Source organism: Arachis hypogaea, chromosome 6 (assembly GCF_003086295.3).
Source record: "Arachis hypogaea cultivar Tifrunner chromosome 6, arahy.Tifrunner.gnm2.J5K5, whole genome shotgun sequence".
NCBI classification, from domain to species: Eukaryota; Viridiplantae; Streptophyta; class Magnoliopsida; order Fabales; family Fabaceae; genus Arachis; species Arachis hypogaea.
Genome location: NC_092041.1, coordinates 110,784,723 through 110,805,902, shown reverse-complemented (window position 1 = coordinate 110,805,902; position 21,180 = coordinate 110,784,723). Strand labels below are relative to the sequence as shown.

Below are 21,180 nucleotides of genomic sequence, written 5' to 3'. Positions count from 1 at the left end.
AAATGTACCCGTATCAAGAAAAAATGATCACGTCTAATAGGATCTAGAACAGTATTAAGTTAGTACTAAAAAGTCATAAATGTATTGTCTTTTTATGTATGTTTCGGGCAAAATGATTTGTTGGGATCTAATGACAATGCAAGCCGAGTCAACCAAGGCAGGCTCTCAATCCAATATTAGCACTAAGAAATGATGTAGGAAAGGAAAAGAAAATGTAGAGTTGTTTTTTAATTTTAACAGCCCAATTATTTTGCGATGGGTTTAAATTTTAAAACAAAAAATAAATAGAAGAATGGGATAAATTTTATATTTATTTTGAGAAGGCAATTAGTGCTCCTCTCTTAGAGAGGTCACCAAATCCTTAGCCTTCTTTCTAAGTTGGTCATTTGTAAGAAAACATTCGGAAAGGGTTAAAATCATCCTTCACTTGCTGCAAAGTCAGTCAAAAATGTTTGGGAAAATAATTGTACGTACAAAGAAGAGTTTTCCGGATATGTCATAATTTTCCAATAAATAAGTATAAAACACGTTCAGACTTATTAACACTGTCGGATGTGAAGTCGTCGCTCACGCTTGTTTACTTGACTTTTCTTAGCTTAAACAAATTCATAGCAATAATTGTTTATAAAAAATTGATTTAAATTTTTTTAAATTATCTTATTTAATATTTATTAATTATTATTAAAATACTTATATAATTTTAGAAATAATAAATATATAATTATAAATGCCATAAGTATAAAATTATAAATATTGTATTATATAAAATAATTTTAGATATTATATCTCTAATACTTTTTTTTGTTTATGATATTTTTTAAAAAGAAAAATTTGAATTCTCAATACTTATTTAAATATACGAGTGAGTTAATTATTTAACCAACTTAAATTAATTTGGGTCTCTAATATTACTGATTCATAGACTTGCTAATTGCTATATAATCCCCAACAGCCCGGGTTCGTATAGCATTCACTTAGCATCTTCACTAACGAGAAATATATACTTATACTTTTTTAGCATATCGATGGTTTTAAAAATATTATTTTTATATTAAAATTAATTATTAATAAATTTGTGTATAAATATATGTGTAATTTAATTTATTTTTAATGTATATTTATATTTTAATATATATTTTAGACTAATAATTAATTTTAATATACACATAGTATAAGCATTATTATTTAGTCTAAAAAAAGAACCAAATAATTCTTTTAAAAAATTTGTTACAGTTCTCTCGTTCTTAAAATGCGTTAGTATTTTATGTATAATTAATTATTGCAATAAGAAATATTAGGTGTTCAATATTCTTTTATATTTATCTCTTGTATTTAAGTCAATGCTAACTAACTCTTTTTTCACTAAACATGTACTAATCTCTTAATATTTTCAATTTAATTATGTTTTAAATAAGATTTAAAATATTTTAAAAGATTAAAAGAATTTTAATTAATTAGCAGTAAATTTGACATTTTCAGCCACGTATACTTTAACAAATATCTATGAGCATTTGATAAGAGTACCCTACAAAGAATTCTACAATAGATTTATAGATTTTTCAAACAAAAAAAAATATACCCATGGATTTTTTAGAGGATAAATGAAATAAATTTACAAAGAAATAATTTGACGTATAACTTCATGAAAAGCTGCAGTTTTACTTTGTTAGAGACATAAAACAAAGTAATAACCAAATCCGTTACGGAATATAATCTTTTACCCATATAAAAAGTATAAATTTAACATATTACATGAAAAAATCAGTTAAAATGAAAATATTTTCATAAAAGCAATATTAGATATAAATTTTAGGCTAGTCTTCTTTACACAAGTCAATGTAGTTAATGTATAAATATAAAATATTAGATATAACTTTTAGATTTGACTTCCGTACAAATCAAAATATATACGATAAAGACAATTAGACAAATATATAATATTTTTATAATGAGTGAGATTTAGACAACTAGACGTGTTTCTGGTATACCTTTTATTTATAATAAAACTATTAAAGTTATTTTAATATTTAAAAATAAAAATTTAAAATTCCATACCTTCATAGTTATATCTGTTGAGAAAATTCAACACAGGTTCAAACAAGAATCTAGGGGTGCACATGGTCCGACTCGACTCGAAAATTCAGTCCGGTCTCAAATATTTTAGCGGCTAATTTGGTATGATTTCACTGGGTTTAGGGTTGGGTAAGGGTCTCAAAAATAAACCCGGGCATTATTTCGGGTTAGGTCCGAGGCATAGCTCGAGTCATCCGAACTCGGCTCAATAGCCTGGTCATCATACACAATTAATATTTTGTGTTATTAGTGATGGATCATGGCTATTCTTACGTGGAATTTAAGTATTGTAAACCTTAATATTTTATATTAGTAGTCATTATAAGACTATAAGTTAATATTTTATGTTTAGAATGCATAAGACTTTAGACTAATGCATAATATTGTGTTATTTGTATTGATTTAAATATTTAGTGTTATTAGACAATATTAGTATTGATTGTGGTTATGCTTTAATTTTGAAGAAGGGTTGGTTCTTGTTATATTTTTCTAAATAAATTTTACCATGTCAAATAATGGTTGGAATTTTGGAAATTTGGATATTTTTACATGCTAGCTTACAAGAAGGTATCAATGTAATGTAATGTTAACAGCCCGGTTTTCACTCGGTATAATTGTGGCCCGAAAGTGTATTGGTTTCATCGGATCTAGGGTCGGGTTCGGGTCTAATAAATAGACCCGGTGTATATTTCGGGCCGGGTCTGGGTTACATTAAACCCGTCTTCACCCGGCCCATGTGCACCCCTACAAGAAGCTGTCTAACAGCAGAAGCACCAAAAATAATTTTCGCACAACCTGTGCAATTAAATAGGCAATACCAAAGATACTCCAAGTAGCAAATATAATGGCAGAAATTAAATAATCAAACACCAGAATTTTAACGTGAAAAAACTCCCAAAAGAGGGACAAAAATTCCACGAAACCTAGTCTAGTAAAATCTTCCACTATTAGAATAATGGGTACACAATAAGTCTTCCTAGTAGCACTAGGGTATCTGATGAGCGGATAATTTATACGCTTTTTGGCACTGTTTTTAGGTAGTTTCTAGTATGTTTTAGTTACTTTTTATTATATTTTTATTAGTTTTTAAATAAAAATCACATTTCTGGACTTTACTATGAGTTTGTGTGTTTTTCTGTGATTTCAGGTATTTTCTGGCTGAAATTGAGGGACCTGAGCAAAAATCTGATTCAGAGGCTGAAAAAGGACTGCAGATGCTGTTGGATTCTGACCCTCCTGCACTCGAAATGAATTTTCTCGAGATACAGAAGTCCAATTGGCGCGCTCTCAATTGCGTTGGAAAGTAGACATCTTGGGCTTTCCAGAAATATATAATAGTCCATACTTTGCCGAGATTTGATGGCCCAAATTGGCGTCAAAACGCCGGTCAGAGACCCTTTTCTGGCGTTCACAAACGCTGGAGTTAAACGCCCAAACTGGCACCAGAACTGGCGTTTAACTCCAAGAGAAGCCTATACACGTGAAAGCTTTAATGCTCAGCCCAAGCACACACCAAGTGGGTCCGGAAGTGGATTTCTACATCATTTACTCATTTCTGTAAACCCTAGGCTACTAGTTCATTATAAATAGGACCTTTTACTATTGTATTTTCGTCTTAGTTATTCTGGTTCCTCCTCTGGGGCCGAAGCCAATGAACACCATTATCACTTATGGATTTTCAACGGTGGAGTTTCTACACACCATAGATTAAGGTGTGGAGCTCTGTTGTTCCTCATGAATCAATGTAAAGTACTACTGTTTTTCTATTCAATTCAAGCTTATTCTTGTTCTAAGATATTCATTCGCACCCAAGAACATGATGAATGTGATGATCAAGTGACACTCATCACCATTCTCACCTATGAACGCGTGCTTGACAACCACCTCCGTTCTACATGAAAACAAGCTTGAATGCATATCTCTTGGATATCTAATACAGGGGACCGAGTCCGAGATATTAGAGTCTTCGTGGTATAAGCTAGAATCAATTGGCAGCATTCTTGAGATCTGGAACGTCTAAACCTTGTCTGTGGTATTCTGAGTAGGATTTGGGATGGGATGACTGTGACGAGCTTCAAACTCACGAGTGTTGGGCATAGTGACAGACGCAAAAGGATCAATGGATCCTATTCCGACATGAGTGAGAATCGACAGATGATTAGTCGTGTGGTGACAGCACATTTTGGACCATTTTCACTGAGAGGACGGACGGTAGCCATTGACAACGGTGATCCCTCAACATACAGCTTGCCATGGAAAGGAGTATGAATGATTGGATGAAGGCAATAGGAAAGCAGAGGTTCAGAAAGAACAAAGCATCTCCATACGCTTATCTGAAATTCCTACCAATGAATTGCATAAGTATCTCTATCCTATTTTATGTTTTGTTTATCTTTTAATTATCAATTCTCCATAACCAATTGAATCCGCCTGACTGAGATTTACAAGATGACCATAGCTTGCTTCAAGCCAACAATCTCCGTGGGATCGACCCTTACTCACGTAAGGTATTACTTGGACGACCCAGTGCACTTGCTGGTCAGCTGCACGGAGTTGTGTGAAAAGTGTGCGATCATGATTTCGTGTACCAGTATCTCAACAATCAACAAAATACATTATCAAACTGATGGAATCAACATAAACCCTCCACAAAGTGGGTATCTCAAATCAGGTAAAAGAGAAGGCAATACAACTAGAAAGTTATATCCTAATATTCATCTCTACACCAGGAATAACATACTAAAATTTCATAAGAAATGGAGCAAGTTTACCAATTCAATCGGATAAAAAAGGCTTGCTCTTTTCCCCTAAATTCTTCTTCTCCCTTCGTCGCCGATGCTCTTTGTTTTTTTTTTCCTTTTCCTTTCAAAAGTGAGAGTCTCTAACTCTCTCTCCCTTTCACCATGGCTTTTGATGCTTTCTTCATTTATTTTTTTTTTGTTTTTAATATGTGTGGGTCCCACTTAGTTGGGGACCCACCAACAAATCTCCCCCTCACCAACTCAAGTGGGGATAGACTACTCCACCAAGCCCGCCTCTCTTTGCAGGAATCAAACTTCACTGCAGGTAAACTCTTAGTCATCATATCTGAACCATTATCATCAGTATGGATCTTCTCAAGTGCATATGACTTCATCTCAAGCGCTTGACGTATCCAATGATACCTCACCTCTATGTGCTTCGATCTGGAATGAAACGTCGAATTCTTGCTGAGATGGATAGCACTCTAACTGTCACAAAATAATACAAACTTCTCTTGATTGATGCCTAACTCTTGTAGAAACTTCTTCATCCACAAGAGTTCCTTAGAAGCTTCAATAACAGCAATGTATTCTACCTCTGTAGTAGACAAAGTAACACATTTCAGAAGTCGAGATTTCCACGACATAGCTTCCGCTGCAAAAGTCATCAGATAACCAGAAGTAGACTTCCTTGAATCAAGATCCCCAGCCGTATCTGTATCTGTGTAACCATCCAACACAGGTTGGCCACTCCTAAAACATAAACAAACTCTAGAAGTACCATTAACGTATCTGAGAATCCACTTCACCGCTTGCCAGTGTTCTTTGCCAGGATTAGAGAGAAACCGACTAATAACTCCAACGGCATGAGCAATATCCGGCCTGGTGCAAACCATAACATACATCAAACTGCCAACTACAGATGCATATGGAATCTTCTTCATTTCTGCTTTCTCTTTCTTACTTGTAGGATATTGCTGCGAATTCAGCTTGAAATGACTAGCAAGTGGAGTACTAACAAGTTTGGAATTACTCTTGCTAAACCTCTCTAAAACCTTCTCAATGTACTTCTGCTGCGACGACCACAGTTTTTCATTCTTCTTGTCACGAGTGATACTCATGCCAAGGATTTTCTTTGCAGGACCCAAATCCTTCATAGCAAAGAATCTATTCAAGTCTTTCTTAAGACTTTCAATCTTCTTAGTGTCATGACCAACAATTAACATGTCATCAACATAAAGCAAGAGAATTATAAAATCACCATTAGAGAATTTCTTAACATACACACAATGATTAGAAGAAGTCTTACTATACCCATGACCTTCCATGAAGGAATCAAACTTCGTGTACCACTGCCTTGGTACTTGCTTCAACCCATATAAGCTCTTCTTCAACTTGCATACAAAGTGCTCCTTTCCTTTAACTTCGAAACCCTCTGGTTGCTCTATATAAATTTCTTTATCTATGTCATCGTGAAGGAATGCACTCTTCACATTAAGCTGCTCAACCTCTAAATTCAAGCTAGCCGCCAATCCAAGCACAACTCGAATAGAGGACATCTTCACAACTGGAGAGAAAATCTCCTCAAAATCAACACCTTTCTTTTGCTCAAAGCCTTTCACAACCAATCGAGCTTTGTACCTTGGCCGTGAGACATTTTCATCCGTTTCAATTTGAACACCCATTTATTCTTGAATGCTCTCTTACCCTTAGGTAGCATCACCAATTCAAACGTATGATTCTCATGTAAGGAATTTATTTCTTCTTGTATGGCCTTCAACCAATCTTCCTTATGCTCATCAGACATAGCTTCTTGGTAGCTCTCTGGCTCCCCAGTCTTAGTGTTCATCACATACTCATGAGGAGAGTATTTCTGAGAAGGATGACGCTCTCTAGTAGATCTTCTCAATTCAGGCTCAACTGGTGGTTCAGGTAGAACTTCAACATCTGGCACCTCAGGTTGAGGTGTAGGTTCATCATGCAAATCATCATCATCATTATCAACTTGTACATCTCCCCCATCAATAGGAGGTCTAGTGGAGGGACCAGGTTCATCAACAGCAGAACGTCTAACAGTTATTATTGGCTTATCTGTCTTCTCCAAGTCTTCAATAGTTTGGTCTTCAAGAAAAATCGCATCTCGGCTTCTAATTATCTTCTTGCTCACCAGATCCCATAATCTGTAACCAAAGTCTTCATGATCATAACCCATGAAGATACACTGCTTTGACTTTCCATCAAGTTTAGACCTTTCATCTCTTGGAATGTGAACAAAAGCCTTGTAGCGAACACTCGCAAGTGACTATAGGAGACATCTTTCCCTCTTCAAACTTTCTCTGGAACATCACCATTTAGTGGAACTGAAAGAGAAAGGTTGATCAGATCTACTGCAATCCTCATCGCTTCACCCCAAAAGGACTTAGGCAACTTTGCATGAGAGCTCATACACCTGACTTTATCATTGATAGTGCGATTTATTCTCTCTGCAACTCCATTATGTTGAGGAGTCTTAGGAACTGTCTTCTCAATCTTGATCCCATGTCCTTTACAATACTCTTCAAACAGACCCCTGTATTCACCACCATTGTTTGCTCGAACACATTTCAATTTCCTTCCTGTTTCTCTTTTAACACTTGCATGAAAGTGTTTGAAGATACAGAGTACCTGGTCTTTATATTTCAAAACAAAATTCCACACTTTTCGAGAATAATCATCAATAAAAGTAACAAATACGATGCACCACCTAGTGTCTTAGCATCTATAGTGCAAACATCAGTGTGAACTAAATCTAGAACATGTGATCTCCTATGAGGTCCAGAACTATGAAATGATACTCTAGCATGATTTCCAACAAAACAATGAGTACAAGTATTTAAAGTTGTACCTTTCACAGGAAGTGAGTGCTTCTTGGCTAAGACACTTAGTCCTTTCTCGCTCAAGTGACCAAGACGTATATGCCACAAATCAAAAGAGGAATCATCAGCTACACTCACCTCTTCTTTGCACAACTTTGCTTGCAACCGGTAAAGAGTAGTGAGACTATTATCTTCTCTAGCAACAATGAGAGCCTCTTTGGTAATCTTGCATTTTTTACTAGCAAAGGAAGTGCAATACCCCTCTTGATCCAATGCCTTCACTGAAATGAGATTGAATTGTATATCTGGCTTATGCCTAACGTTCTTCAACTGTAACTTGCATCCCATGTTGGTTTCAAGCCACATATCACCTATACCAATGATATCACACACTCCTTTGTCTCCCAATTTAATCTTGCCAAAATTTCCAGCAGTATAAGAAGTGAAAAATTTACGTTTCGGAGTGACATGACATGAGGCACCAGAATTCATAATCCAAGTGGAATCATCACAGACAAGATTCACATAATTTTTATCATATGTGATAAGAACATCTTTATAAATAATAGCAGCAGTTTCTTTATCACTATCTTTACCTTTGTCTTTGTTTCTTCCCCTTGATTGTTCTCTTTTCAAGAACCTACAATACCTCTTGATATGCCCCGGCTTGTACTTTCCTCTTGACTTGCTTCGATTCTCTGACTTGTCGGAACTGTAAGATTTTCTACTTTGACTTCTCCCCCGTGACTCTGAAACAAGTGCTTTTGACTGGGAAGAGGCATTAGTCAAACCTCGCTCTCTTCTTCTACCTTCTTCATTCAACATGCTTTCTTTAACCATTGCTAATGTCAACTTTCCTTTTGGAGTTGAGTTAGTTAGTGTCACAACCAGAACTTCCCAACTATCAGGCAAAGAGCTCAACAACAACAAGGCTTGCAACTCATCATTCAAAGTGATTTCATTATTTGTCAGTTGGTTTACCGTCTCCTGAAAAATGCTCAAGTGCTCCGGCATTGATTTACCTTCAATATACTTCATATTGACAAGGTTCCTAATCAAGAATGCTTTATTTTGCACATTCTTCCTCTCATATAACTCTTTCAATTTCTTTTACATCTTCTCGGCATTCATTTCGGTGTCAACATATGGATACACACTAAGATCAAGCCATTGCCTAATCAAAGCAACTGCCTTCCGATTCAACTTCTTCCATTCAGCATCGGATTTGGTACCTTTGGACTTATCCCCGTCCACAGGATCATACAAGTCCTTGCTATACAACATGTCTTCCATGAGGGTCTTCCAAATTGAATAATTTTGGAAATTCAATTTAACCATATTCGTTCCATGAGTATTTTCCTCCTTTTAATCAGCACAGAAATAAACAACCAGAGCTCTAGATACCACTTTGTTATATCTTCACTCACTTAGAATCGCAACAAAAGTGGCAGAAACTTTATTATATCTTCACTAGTTGCTTCCATTTCAATTGTCTACAACAATTTTAAAAGTGCTAACATTCTCTTAGACGAAGATTACACTGCCAAAATCTCTAATTTTAGAGTTTTAAGATTTTTTTCCAGTGGATCATCAAGTTGCATTAGTTACAATGGTGTAAGGATCAGAACTATTGGTTACTTGAATTCAGAGTACATGCAGATTAGTCAACTAACTGAAAAAAGTGATATGCGTATAGCTTTGGTGTTGTGCTGACAGAACTTTTTATTAAAATAAAAGTTTTTTTTTCATTTGTGAAGTCAGAAGAGAAAGTAATTCTTGCTATCTACTTTCTATCTTACCTGAAAGATGAGTGCTTGTTTGAAACTCTTCAAGTTAGAATCTTAGCTTGAATGAAAAAAACAAGCAGAAAATTATGGAAGTTACTGATTAATGTTACAGCAAGGTGTTTGAGACTTAGAGGGGAAAAAAGACCAAACATAAAGGAAGTGACAATTTTTATTAGATGAGAGAAATTTTCTAAAAAATGTGTGTATCACTATTACATTTATAAGCTATGAAAGAGAAATTCTTATTTATTCCATACATGAAATATTTTCCTTTTTTATTTATTGTCACCTTTTTTTCTAACTTTTTAAATTTAAATTTAATAGATAAGACCATTCTAATTTTTTTGAAGTATATAAGATATAAAATTATATTTGATAAATGAAATATGAGTATAGATATTATATCAAAAAATATTAAATTAGTGTATTTTATATTTTTTTATAAGGATATAGAAACACTAACAAAAGTTCTAATTTTTTTAGTTTTACTATTTCTATCATATAATTATATTTTTTTTATCATTATATATTTTTTTAAATTTCTTGTATGAAAAAATAGAGTAAATTAAACTTTTATAATTTATTATTTCTTATATTTAATTGATCACCAAATAAAATATAAAATGCTAATTTTTATATTGTTGTCCTTTGTATATTATGCTCAGTATTATATCTTATTCTATATTTAAAATCAAATATAATCTAAAATCCATGAAAATATTTTTTATAGAAGAATAAATCTTCTCAATTATTTATTTATTTATTTTGTCAAGTATAATTTTTTATTATTTAATATTTTTGTATATATATATATATTTTTTGCATATAAAATATATGATAAAAAAAATTACATCTTATCATAATAATTGAGAAAAAAGTTTGAGAGGATCCTCGTGTCATATTCACAAACATAGCTTCAAAAATGAGAAGCTTTCTAACGCGAAGAATATAATTTCGACCAAAAAGAATGAATATTCAACCCCTACACTTCCCCTCTAATTTTCTACCACCGTACTACATATTTTTCTATGCATATATATACCTGAAAGAACCTGGTCATTCTGAATTTCTGATCTCGCAAAGAAGCTTCATCTTTCACCATTAAACATGTCCATATATATTACAATTGCCCATGCTACAAGTTACGAAGGGAGTTATTGACTTGACTTGACTTGGGATCGAAAGCTTTCAAATTATATGGTTGTCATCATTACATGTATAGGCGGTATAGCAGTCCGCATCACAACCGTATTGATGTATATGAAATCGTTTTGGGAAAAAAATGATATATGAATTTTAAAAATAATCATCAAATCAATGAACTATGAATTTATGTCCCAACATTATACGAATAATTAATTTTTATTATTGACTTTTTGAATACACATGGGATGATTATTGCTTTGAAAATTAATGGTAAGAAACATTGTCAAAATTATTAGTTATTCCATTGGCCAGCGACAAACCCTTAAATGGAGCTTTGATCCACGACGAATTAGTTCTTGACCTATCGGGTTGGAGATACCGTAAACAATCAATCAAAAAAATTATTAGTTATTTAAACATTTTCCCTTAACTCTACGTTAATCTTCATTAAAATGTCTCCACATACATATACGTATAGAGTGTGAATTATTTATTGGACAGTTGTCACAAGTAAAGGACAAAACTAGGTGATTGCTACGATACGATGATAAATTCATACGTATCGATACGTTTAAAATATGGACAAATAACAATAAGACATGTGGAATTTATTTTTCACGTCAGTATTTAATTTTTTCTTTTTTAAATATATAGTATATCACCACTTTTACTAAAACACCCTTTTAATTAAATAAAAATAAAAAATATTTATTTAATTAATTTTATAAAAAGACTTAAACATCCTTTCTTTATTTGATTAGACAAAAATACTCTTTTAAATTAATCAAATTTTAGAATTCAATTAATCCTAATTTTATAATTTCAAATAATTGAAACAACAAAACAAAAACATATTAAAAAAATAAAAAATTAAAATTGTTCTTCTTCTGTATTAAATATATTAAAAAACAAAAAACTAAAATTGTTCTTCATCTGGGTTCAAAAACCCTCTCGTTCACCACATCCTATGAGGATAAGAAACCACCACATCCTTCACCAGAGAACCTCTCAACCTCCCAAACCCAACCACAAGAAGCACACTATTCTTCACCTTATCCACACATGCAACAGCGACTTGGGGTCTGCCGCCGTGAACACGTGGTCCCTCCCTCCATTCCTCTGCCAGTACTTCTGCCCCCTCCAGCCACTCCACCAGCGCTTTCTGCGTCTCCTCGTCACTGTATGCCGCCTCCGACCCATCGCCTTGTTGGCTCGTCGCCACCATCTGGCTCAGCGACGAGAAGAACGGCACGTAGACCAGCTCCGCTTCTTCCGGGTCCATCACCCGGGTCACCGGTGACCCTATCCGATCTGACTCTGGACGGTTCATGTCCAGGAACAGAAACCACTCTCCCATGTGCTGGTGTCCGGGTAGCTCAGCGAGGTTAGATTCTTGGCGTGCCGCCGCCTCGGGAGGCGGATCGGGTGGTGATGACACCGTAGGTGAACCGAATGGGAAGGTCATACATGTAAACCTTAATGGCGGAGGACGAGGAATCTGCAGTGGCTATGGCGGCGGCGTCGGAGCAGGGTTGACTGGCAGAGGCAAAATTTACTGTCATGTCAAAGGCGGAGTTGTCGTCGGATTCAGATTCTAGCATGGTGGTGTGGCGGTTCGGGAAGGCATTGAAGAGTGCACAAGTGACGAAGATTACGAAGAAGATGGTTGCTAGAATTTGCGTTTGGAATAAAGGAGGGATGTTTAAGTCTTTTTATAAAATTAAATAAATAATTTTTTTATTTTTATTTAATTAAAAGGGTATTTTAGTAAAAGTGGTGATATATTATATATTTAAAAAAGAAAAAATTAAATGCTGATGTGAAAATAAATTCTACATGTCTTATTGTTATTTGTCTATATTTTAAACGTATCAGTACGTATGAATTTATCATCGTACCATAGCAAACACCCAAAACTAAGTCAATTTTTGTGTGAAAATTACGCGAGGGGCGTTTTCTTAGAAACTTGCTAATATGCTATATATAATATGTTTTTTTTTAATTAACTTTATATAACAAATTTGATCACCCCGCCTTGTTGAGAAGTATAAAAAGAAGAAAGAGCCCCCATAGGCCATAGCCATTTTCTCCTCACGGCTACTGACACTTGAAATTCTAATATTTAGTTGTGTCTTGTGAGTGGTGTGAGTCATCATGACGTTGAAGGCCACAGTAGTACTACTCTTAATAGTTGTTGCACTAGTCCTTCTAGCAACAATTGCAGCAGATGATGGAAATAATCAAACCCTTGAAGGATGCAGAAGCGACTGTGGTGGTGTCCGAGTTCCATATCCATTTGGCATAGGGAACTCATCATCCGTCCCCCATAAAAGCTGTTTCTTGCAAAGTTCGTTTGAGCTGACATGCCCAAATTCAACTTTATACTGGGGAAATATCAAAGTCTTAGACATAAAAATTTCCCAGGCTAAAGTTGACATGTCGATTCCTATCTCAAGGATTTGTCGTGACGGTCATTATTATAGAGGAGTTTCCATAGATATTCCTTCTTTCACCATTTCTAGTGAAGACAACAAGTTCGTTAGTGTAGGTTGCGACACCTATGGCTATCTTCACAGCTCCTACAAAGACGACGATAATGCAACATATTCAACAGGGTGCATAACAAGATGTTATGGCAGTTCTATGGAAGTTGAGGATGGACATTGTTCTGGGATTGGGTGTTGTCAGGTGGATATTCCGCCTAAAATGAGGATGACCTTTGTCAAGTCATTTTCCTTTTACAATTTCAGCCAAACTTGGAGATTCAACAACTGCAGCTATTCTTTTGTTGTCAAAAAAGAAAACTACACATTTTACAGGGAACACTTGAGAAACCTGCCTTTTGAGGAATTCCCTGTGGTGTTTGATTGGAGTGTTGGAGATGAAACACGTGAAGCTTCTCGGAAAAGAGGTACCAGTTACGCTTGCAAGGGAAACACCACTCGTAATGACTCTGTCCCTACTGGATATGGTTACATATGCCAATGCAATAAAGGTTTTGAAGGAAATCCTTACCACCCTCTTGGCTGCATAGGTAACTAATAAGTACTTATCTTCCTCTATTTATGTAATGATTTTGGTGATTGCTATAATACTTTGAGACTTGATGATGAGAGAGAGAGAGAGACTATTTAATTTAATATTTATACATTGTTAACAAATTATTGTTTATTATTCGGATTAATTTTAAGTTCATCATCAATTTTATTTTTAATTCTTAATGTATAATTTTTTCTAAGTCTTGCTAATAATTATTTTAAGTACACTAATAAAAAAAATTTATAAGTAAAGTAAATGTTAGTTTTTAAAATTTTTATATATTGAATATATTTAAAATAACCAAAACTTTTTTTTTTGTCGTCAAGCTCTATTTTTTTTTTAATACTTACTTGATCCCAAATGTCTTTTATACCATCATCATTTTTGGTGTTCCGTGACTTGTTTTGATTTAATGTTATGTTCACACTTCTATATCAGATGAGATTGTATATAAACTAATTTTTTTTTCTTTTTGATATAAAAAATAGATAAAATATTTTAAATTTGATTTTGACCTATCTTTAATAGTCTAAACGATTACTTTTAGACCATTTGATAGGACAGTGATCCGATTTTTCATTTTTGACTAATTATGTGAACCCTAATGCACTCATGCTCCCATTATTTTACGGGTCGAGTGTTTTGAATTTACTGAGGAAAGGCAAAATTTAAAAGAAGACATAAGATGTGTTTTTCTTAGTAAGTTATTCAACTTATCTAGCTAGAGTTTGGACTATATCACACTCATATAATTGTAGAAAAATATTTAATTCAAACTGATATGTTTAACAATTCTTTTACTTGAAAATTTAATATTATTATTATTATTATTACAAAAGTAGTTTTTCTTTTGTTACAAAAGACCTTACAAATAAAATTAAACAATTTTTTATATGCAATAATGAATTATTTATTGTACAAAGAGTTCTTAATCACACATGAATTGAATAATAAATGTACACAACAAGTTAAAAAAATATTTAGGTAATTAATACTTTTTTTGTTTTTATCTTATATATATTTAAATTAATTAATATTATTTATTAATTATCTCATTTTTTACCCGAAAAATATTATTCTTTGAACAATTTCCATTAATACTAATAACAATAGAGAATCTTACACAAAACAACAAGCACATAACTTCTAAAAAAACCCGTCCTATAACTCATTGTATATACTATTTCCTATTGTGCATGTAGTATTATACTTCTCTTAAACTATTATATTGTTCAATTACAAAAAAAAGGGGGGGGGGATGAAATTAGATAATTATTCACTAAATAACAAAGTTTGAACTCTATGTTTAGTTTGAATCTGTGAAAGTCTCATAGCTTTTGTTTAATTTGATCATTTTATTTTCTCTGAATGTGCAGACATTGATGAATGCAAGACAGGACAACATTCATGTGTAAGTGACCATAATTGTCACAATACAAATGGATCCTACACATGCTTCTGTCCTAAGGGGCAATCTGGAAATGGTACCAAGGAAGATGGTTGCCACAAGAAAAATTTCCTTCCACATATTGTCATTGGTAAGAAATTTAATCACGTTTACGTTTATAAATTTAGTCAGATATTTATATTCAAATACGTAAATTATTTTGTAAAAGAAAATTGAAGAATTGTATCCAACAGATTACATGCAGGTACAAGTGCAGGATTCATAGCTATTTTCGTAGGGACTTGTTTGCTATACTTAGCGCACCAAAAGAAAAAACTCATCAAACTGAAGGAAAAGTTTTTTGAGCAAAACGGCGGTCATATTTTAGTACAACAAGGAGAAGAGTCATCCCATGTTAAAATTTTCACTGCTGACAAATTAAAGAAAGCCACTAACAACTATGACGAGAAGTTAATCATTGGCAGGGGAGGTTATGGCACGGTTTTCAAAGGAGTTCTAGAGAATAACACAATTGTTGCTATCAAGAAGTCCAAAATAGTTGATCCTGGCCAAGTTATGCAATTCATCAATGAGGTGATTGTTGTCTCTAAAATTAACCACAGAAATGTGGTGAAGCTTTTGGGTTGTTGTTTAGAAACAGAAGTTCCTCTGCTAGTCTATGAGTTTGTAAGCAATGGTACACTCTTTGATTTCATCCATAATGAAAAGAAGAGAAATCATTTTAACTGGAAAAATCGTCTCAGAATTGCAGCAGAGGCGGCTGGAGCTTTATCATATCTTCACTCATCTGCTTCCATTCCAATTGTCCACAGAGATGTTAAAAGTGCTAATATTCTCTTAGACGAAGACTACACTGCTAAAGTCTCTGACTTTGGAACTTCTAGATTTGTTCCATTGGATCAAACTGCACTAGCTACAATGGTGCAAGGAACTTTTGGTTACTTGGATCCAGAGTACATGCAAACTAGCCAATTAACTGAGAAAAGCGATGTGTATAGTTTTGGTGTTGTGCTGGCTGAGCTTCTTACAGGAAAGAAACCTCTTTTGTTGGGGAAGTCGAAAGAGAAAACAAATATTTCTATCTACTTTCTATCTTGCCTAGAAGAGAATTGCTTGTTTGAAACTCTTCAAGATGGAATCTTGAATGAAGAAAACAAGCAAGAGATTGTGGAAGTTGCTAATATTACAGCAAAGTGTTTGAGACTTAAAGGAGAAGAAAGACCAAGCATGAAGGAAGTGGCAATGGAATTGGAGGGAATAAGGAGAATGTCAAAGCATCAGTGGGTTAACAATGGAGACAAAAATTTTGAAGAGACGCAGCACTTACTTCCTATATCATCATCGTCGAAAGGATATGAGTATGGTGATAGCAGTAGTAGTAGTCATCAAAATATAAATTATGATAGTATCATCAGGGATCAAGAAGGGGTAATTGCTTTAGCAGATGGAAGGTGATAATGCTAGCTTACCACACACATACTAAAGTGATATTCTGATGGGTGAAGATGACGGTGAAAAACCTTTATGGTATTTGTTTTGTCTGGTTGTGATTGTGTTGGTGGTTGTTTTTCTTTTTTAGAATTATGCTTAAGATTTGTTGTGTAGAGTTCTATCTTTTAAAAAATAGAAATGCTGCTTCTAAAATAAAAACTTTAATAACTGAATTCATCTTTTTTATTCTATTTTTTTCTCTCTAGAAAAAACAAAAAGAGAAAAAACAAAAAAATATATATAACAAAAAGAAGAATTAAGAATAAAAAAAAAGAATTAAAAGAAGAAGTCAAATAACAAGTCTAAAACTTTAAAAATTTTTATGTGTTAAAAAAGTTCAGTGTCAAAGTTAAAATTTTTTTGTATTACAGGTATAACAATTACAAAAAAACACTCTAATAGAAGAATCTTTTTCTTCATCGAAACAATGGTCAGTGTGCGAGACCATTTATTTAGGATTATTTTTATGCAATCACTACACCAAATTAATCATTTAACTACACTTGATTTATGACCCAAATTTTAAGGGTCTCCATTCATTAATATAGTGACATTTATATATGTAATTTTTTAACTGTCACTAATGTAATCACTATTTTTTTTTTTTAAGATAGGAGACTCGAACCCGCAACCTCTTAATTGAGTATGGGAAGACTATACCATTTGAGCTATTACTCATTGGCCAATAATGTAATCACTAATCACAGTCTTATTCTTTTTCTTTTATTCTATTTTTTCAAAAATCATATTCACACTTTCACCGTGAGAAAGAGAAGAGAAACTAACAACTATCACCGTGCTACAGTTCCGTTTGCAGTTTGCCATCGCAAATATTTGTCTCCCATAAAAAATTAAACAAAGATTCGTGACAAAAATGAAGCAAAACGAAAAATATTTTACTACAAATAGGAGACGAAGGACTGGAAAAGAGTCTCCATATATGGTGGCTATTTGTAAGAGTAAGGTAAGGAGAAGAAATGAAGAATAGATTATTGCAACAATTAGAGCTAAACGTGAATAGAGTTGTAATAATAATGCACGAGTTGTATTGATATTCTGTAACAATGCATGGATTAAAATTCTTCTATTTATTTTTTATTTTATGAAATGTACCCGTATCAAGAAAAAATGATCACGTCTAATAGGATCTAGAACAGTATTAAGTTAGTACTAAAAAGTCATAAATGTATTGTCTTTTTATGTATGTTTCGGGCAAAATGATTTGTTGGGATCTAATGACAATGCAAGCCGAGTCAACCAAGGCAGGCTCTCAATCCAATATTAGCACTAAGAAATGATGTATGAAAGGAAAAGAAAATGTAGAGTTGTTTTTTAATTTTAACAGCCCAATTATTTTGCGATGGGTTTAAATTTTAAAACAAAAAATAAATAGAAGAATGGGATAAATTTTATATTTATTTTGAGAAGGCAATTAGTGCTCCTCTCTTAGAGAGGTCACCAAATCCTTAGCCTTCTTTCTAAGTTGGTCATTTGTAAGAAAACACTTCGGAAAGGGTTAAAATCATCCTTCACTTGCTGCAAAGTCAGTCAAAAATGTTTGGGAAAATAATTGTACGTACAAAGAAGAGTTTTCCGGACATGTCATAATTTTCCAATAAATAAGTATAAAACACGTTCAGACTTATTAACACTGTCGGATGTGAAGTCGTCGCTCACGCTTGTTTACTTGACTTTTCTTAGCTTAAACAAATTCATAGCAATAATTGTTTATAAAAAATTGATTTAAATTTTTTTAAATTATCTTATTTAATATTTATTAATTATTATTAAAATACTTATATAATTTTAGAAATAATAAATATATAATTATAAATGCATAAGTATAAAATTATAAATATTGTATTATATAAAATAATTTTAGATATTATATCTCTAATACTTTTTTTTGTTTATGATATTTTTTAAAAAGAAAAATTTGAATTCTCAATACTTATTTAAATATACGAGTGAGTTAATTATTTAACCAACTTAAATTAATTTGGGTCTCTAATATTACTGATTCATAGACTTGCTAATTGCTATATAATCCCCAACAGCCCGGGTTCGTATAGCATTCACTTAGCATCTTCACTAACGAGAAATATATACTTATACTTTTTTAGCATATCGATGGTTTTAAAAATATTATTTTTATATTAAAATTAATTATTAATAAATTTGTGTATAAATATATGTGTAATTTAATTTATTTTTAATGTATATTTATATTTTAATATATATTTTATACTAATAATTAATTTTAATATACACATAGTATAATCATTATTATTTAGTCTAAAAAAAGAACCAAATAATTCTTTTAAAAAATTTGTTACAGTTCTCTCGTTCTTAAAATAGCGTTAGTATTTTATGTATAATTAATTATTGCAATAAGAAATATTTGGTGTTCAATATTCTTTTATATTTATCTCTTGTATTTAAGTCAATGCTAACTAACTCTTTTTTCACTAAACATGTACTAATCTCTTAATATTTTCAATTTAATTATGTTTTAAATAAGATTTAAAAATATTTTAAAAGATTAAAAGAATTTTAATTAATTAGCAGTAAATTTGACATTTTCAGCCACGTATACTTTAACAAATATCTATGAGCATTTGATAAGAGTACCCTACAAAGAATTCTACAATAGATTTATAGATTTTTCAAACAAAAAAAAATATACCCATGGATTTTTTAGAGGATAAATGAAATAAATTTACAAAGAAATAATTTGACGTATAACTTCATGAAAAGCTGCAGTTTTACTTTGTTAGAGACATAAAACAAAGTAATAACCAAATCCGTTACGGAATATAATCTTTTACCCATATAAAAAGTATAAATTTAACATATTACATGAAAAAATCAGTTAAAATGAAAATATTTTCATAAAAGCAAAATATTAGATATAAATTTTAGGCTAGTCTTCTTTACACAAGTCAATGTAGTTAATGTATAAATATAAAATATTAGATATAACTTTTAGATTTGACTTCCGTACAAATCAAAATATATACGATAAAGACAATTAGACAAATATATAATATTTTTATAATGAGTGAGATTTAGACAACTAGACGTGTTTCTGGTATACCTTTTATTTATAATAAAACTATTAAAGTTATTTTAATATTTAAAAATAAAAATTTAAAATTCATACCTTCATAGTTATATCTGTTGAGAAAATTCAACACAGGTTCAAACAAGAATCTAGGGGTGCACATGGTCCGACTCGACTCGAAAATTCAGTCCGGTCTCAAATATTTTAGCGGCTAATTTGGTATGATTTCACTGGGTTTAGGGTTGGGTAAGGGTCTCAAAAATAAACCCGGGCATTATTTCGGGTTAGGTCCGAGGCATAGCTCGAGTCATCCGAACTCGGCTCAATAGCCTGGTCATCATACACAATTAATATTTTGTGTTATTAGTGATGGATCATGGCTATTCTTACGTGGAATTTAAGTATTGTAAACCTTAATATTTTATATTAGTAGTCATTATAAGACTATAAGTTAATATTTTATGTTTAGAATGCATAAGACTTTAGACTAATGCATAATATTGTGTTATTTGTATTGATTTAAATATTTAGTGTTATTAGACAATATTAGTATTGATTGTGGTTATGCTTTAATTTTGAAGAAGGGTTGGTTCTTGTTATATTTTTCTAAATAAATTTTACCATGTCAAATAATGGTTGGAATTTTGGAAATTTGGATATTTTTACATGCTAGCTTACAAGAAGGTATCAATGTAATGTAATGTTAACAGCCCGGTTTTCACTCGGTATAATTGTGGCCCGAAAGTGTATTGGTTTCATCGGATCTAGGGTCGGGTTCGGGTCTAATAAATAGACCCGGTGTATATTTCGGGCCGGGTCTGGGTTACATTAAACCCGTCTTCACCCGGCCCATGTGCACCCCTACAAGAAGCTGTCTAACAGCAGAAGCACCAAAAATAATTTTCGCACAACCTGTGCAATTAAATAGGCAATACCAAAGATACTCCAAGTAGCAAATATAATGGCAGAAATTAAATAATCAAACACCAGAATTTTAACGTGAAAAAACTCCCAAAAGAGGGACAAAAATTCCACGAAACCTAGTCTAGTAAAATCTTCCACTATTAGAATAATGGGTACACAATAAGTCTTCCTAGTAGCACTAGGGTATCTGATGAGCGGATAATTTATACGCTTTTTGGCACTGTTTTTAGGTAGTTTCTAGTATGTTTTAGTTACTTTTTATTATATTTTTATTAGTTTTTAAATAAAAATCACATTTCTGGACTTTACTATGAGTTTGTGTGTTTTTCTGTGATTTCAGGTATTTTCTGGCTGAAATTGAGGGACCTGAGCAAAAATCTGATTCAGAGGCTGAAAAAGGACTGCAGATGCTGTTGGATTCTGACCCTCCTGCACTCGAAATGAATTTTCTCGAGATACAGAAGTCCAATTGGCGCGCTCTCAATTGCGTTGGAAAGTAGACATCTTGGGCTTTCCAGAAATATATAATAGTCATACTTTGCCCGAGATTTGATGGCCCAAATTGGCGTCAAAACGCCGGTCAGAGACCCTTTTCTGGCGTTCACAAACGCTGGAGTTAAACGCCCAAACTGGCACCAGAACTGGCGTTTAA

At 32.7% G+C, this 21,180-nt stretch overlaps 2 protein-coding genes across 2 annotated transcripts; one reads left to right on the top strand and one right to left on the bottom strand.

Moving 5' to 3' along the window:
- Positions 1–11,557: 11,557 nt before the first annotated feature.
- LOC112757797 (probable arabinosyltransferase ARAD1) lies at positions 11,558–11,959 on the bottom strand. Its single transcript, XM_025806353.1, has one exon. It carries the CDS (start codon positions 11,957–11,959, stop codon positions 11,558–11,560), a length of 402 nt encoding a protein of 133 aa, XP_025662138.1.
- Positions 11,960–12,620: 661 nt separating this feature from the next.
- LOC112757795 (wall-associated receptor kinase 2-like) lies at positions 12,621–16,699 on the top strand. Its single transcript, XM_029293902.2, has 3 exons — positions 12,621–13,636; positions 15,018–15,179; positions 15,294–16,699. Exons 1-3 carry the CDS (start codon positions 12,757–12,759, stop codon positions 16,502–16,504), a joined length of 2,253 nt encoding a protein of 750 aa, XP_029149735.1. The 5' UTR covers positions 12,621–12,756; the 3' UTR covers positions 16,505–16,699.
- Positions 16,700–21,180: the final 4,481 nt, after the last annotated feature.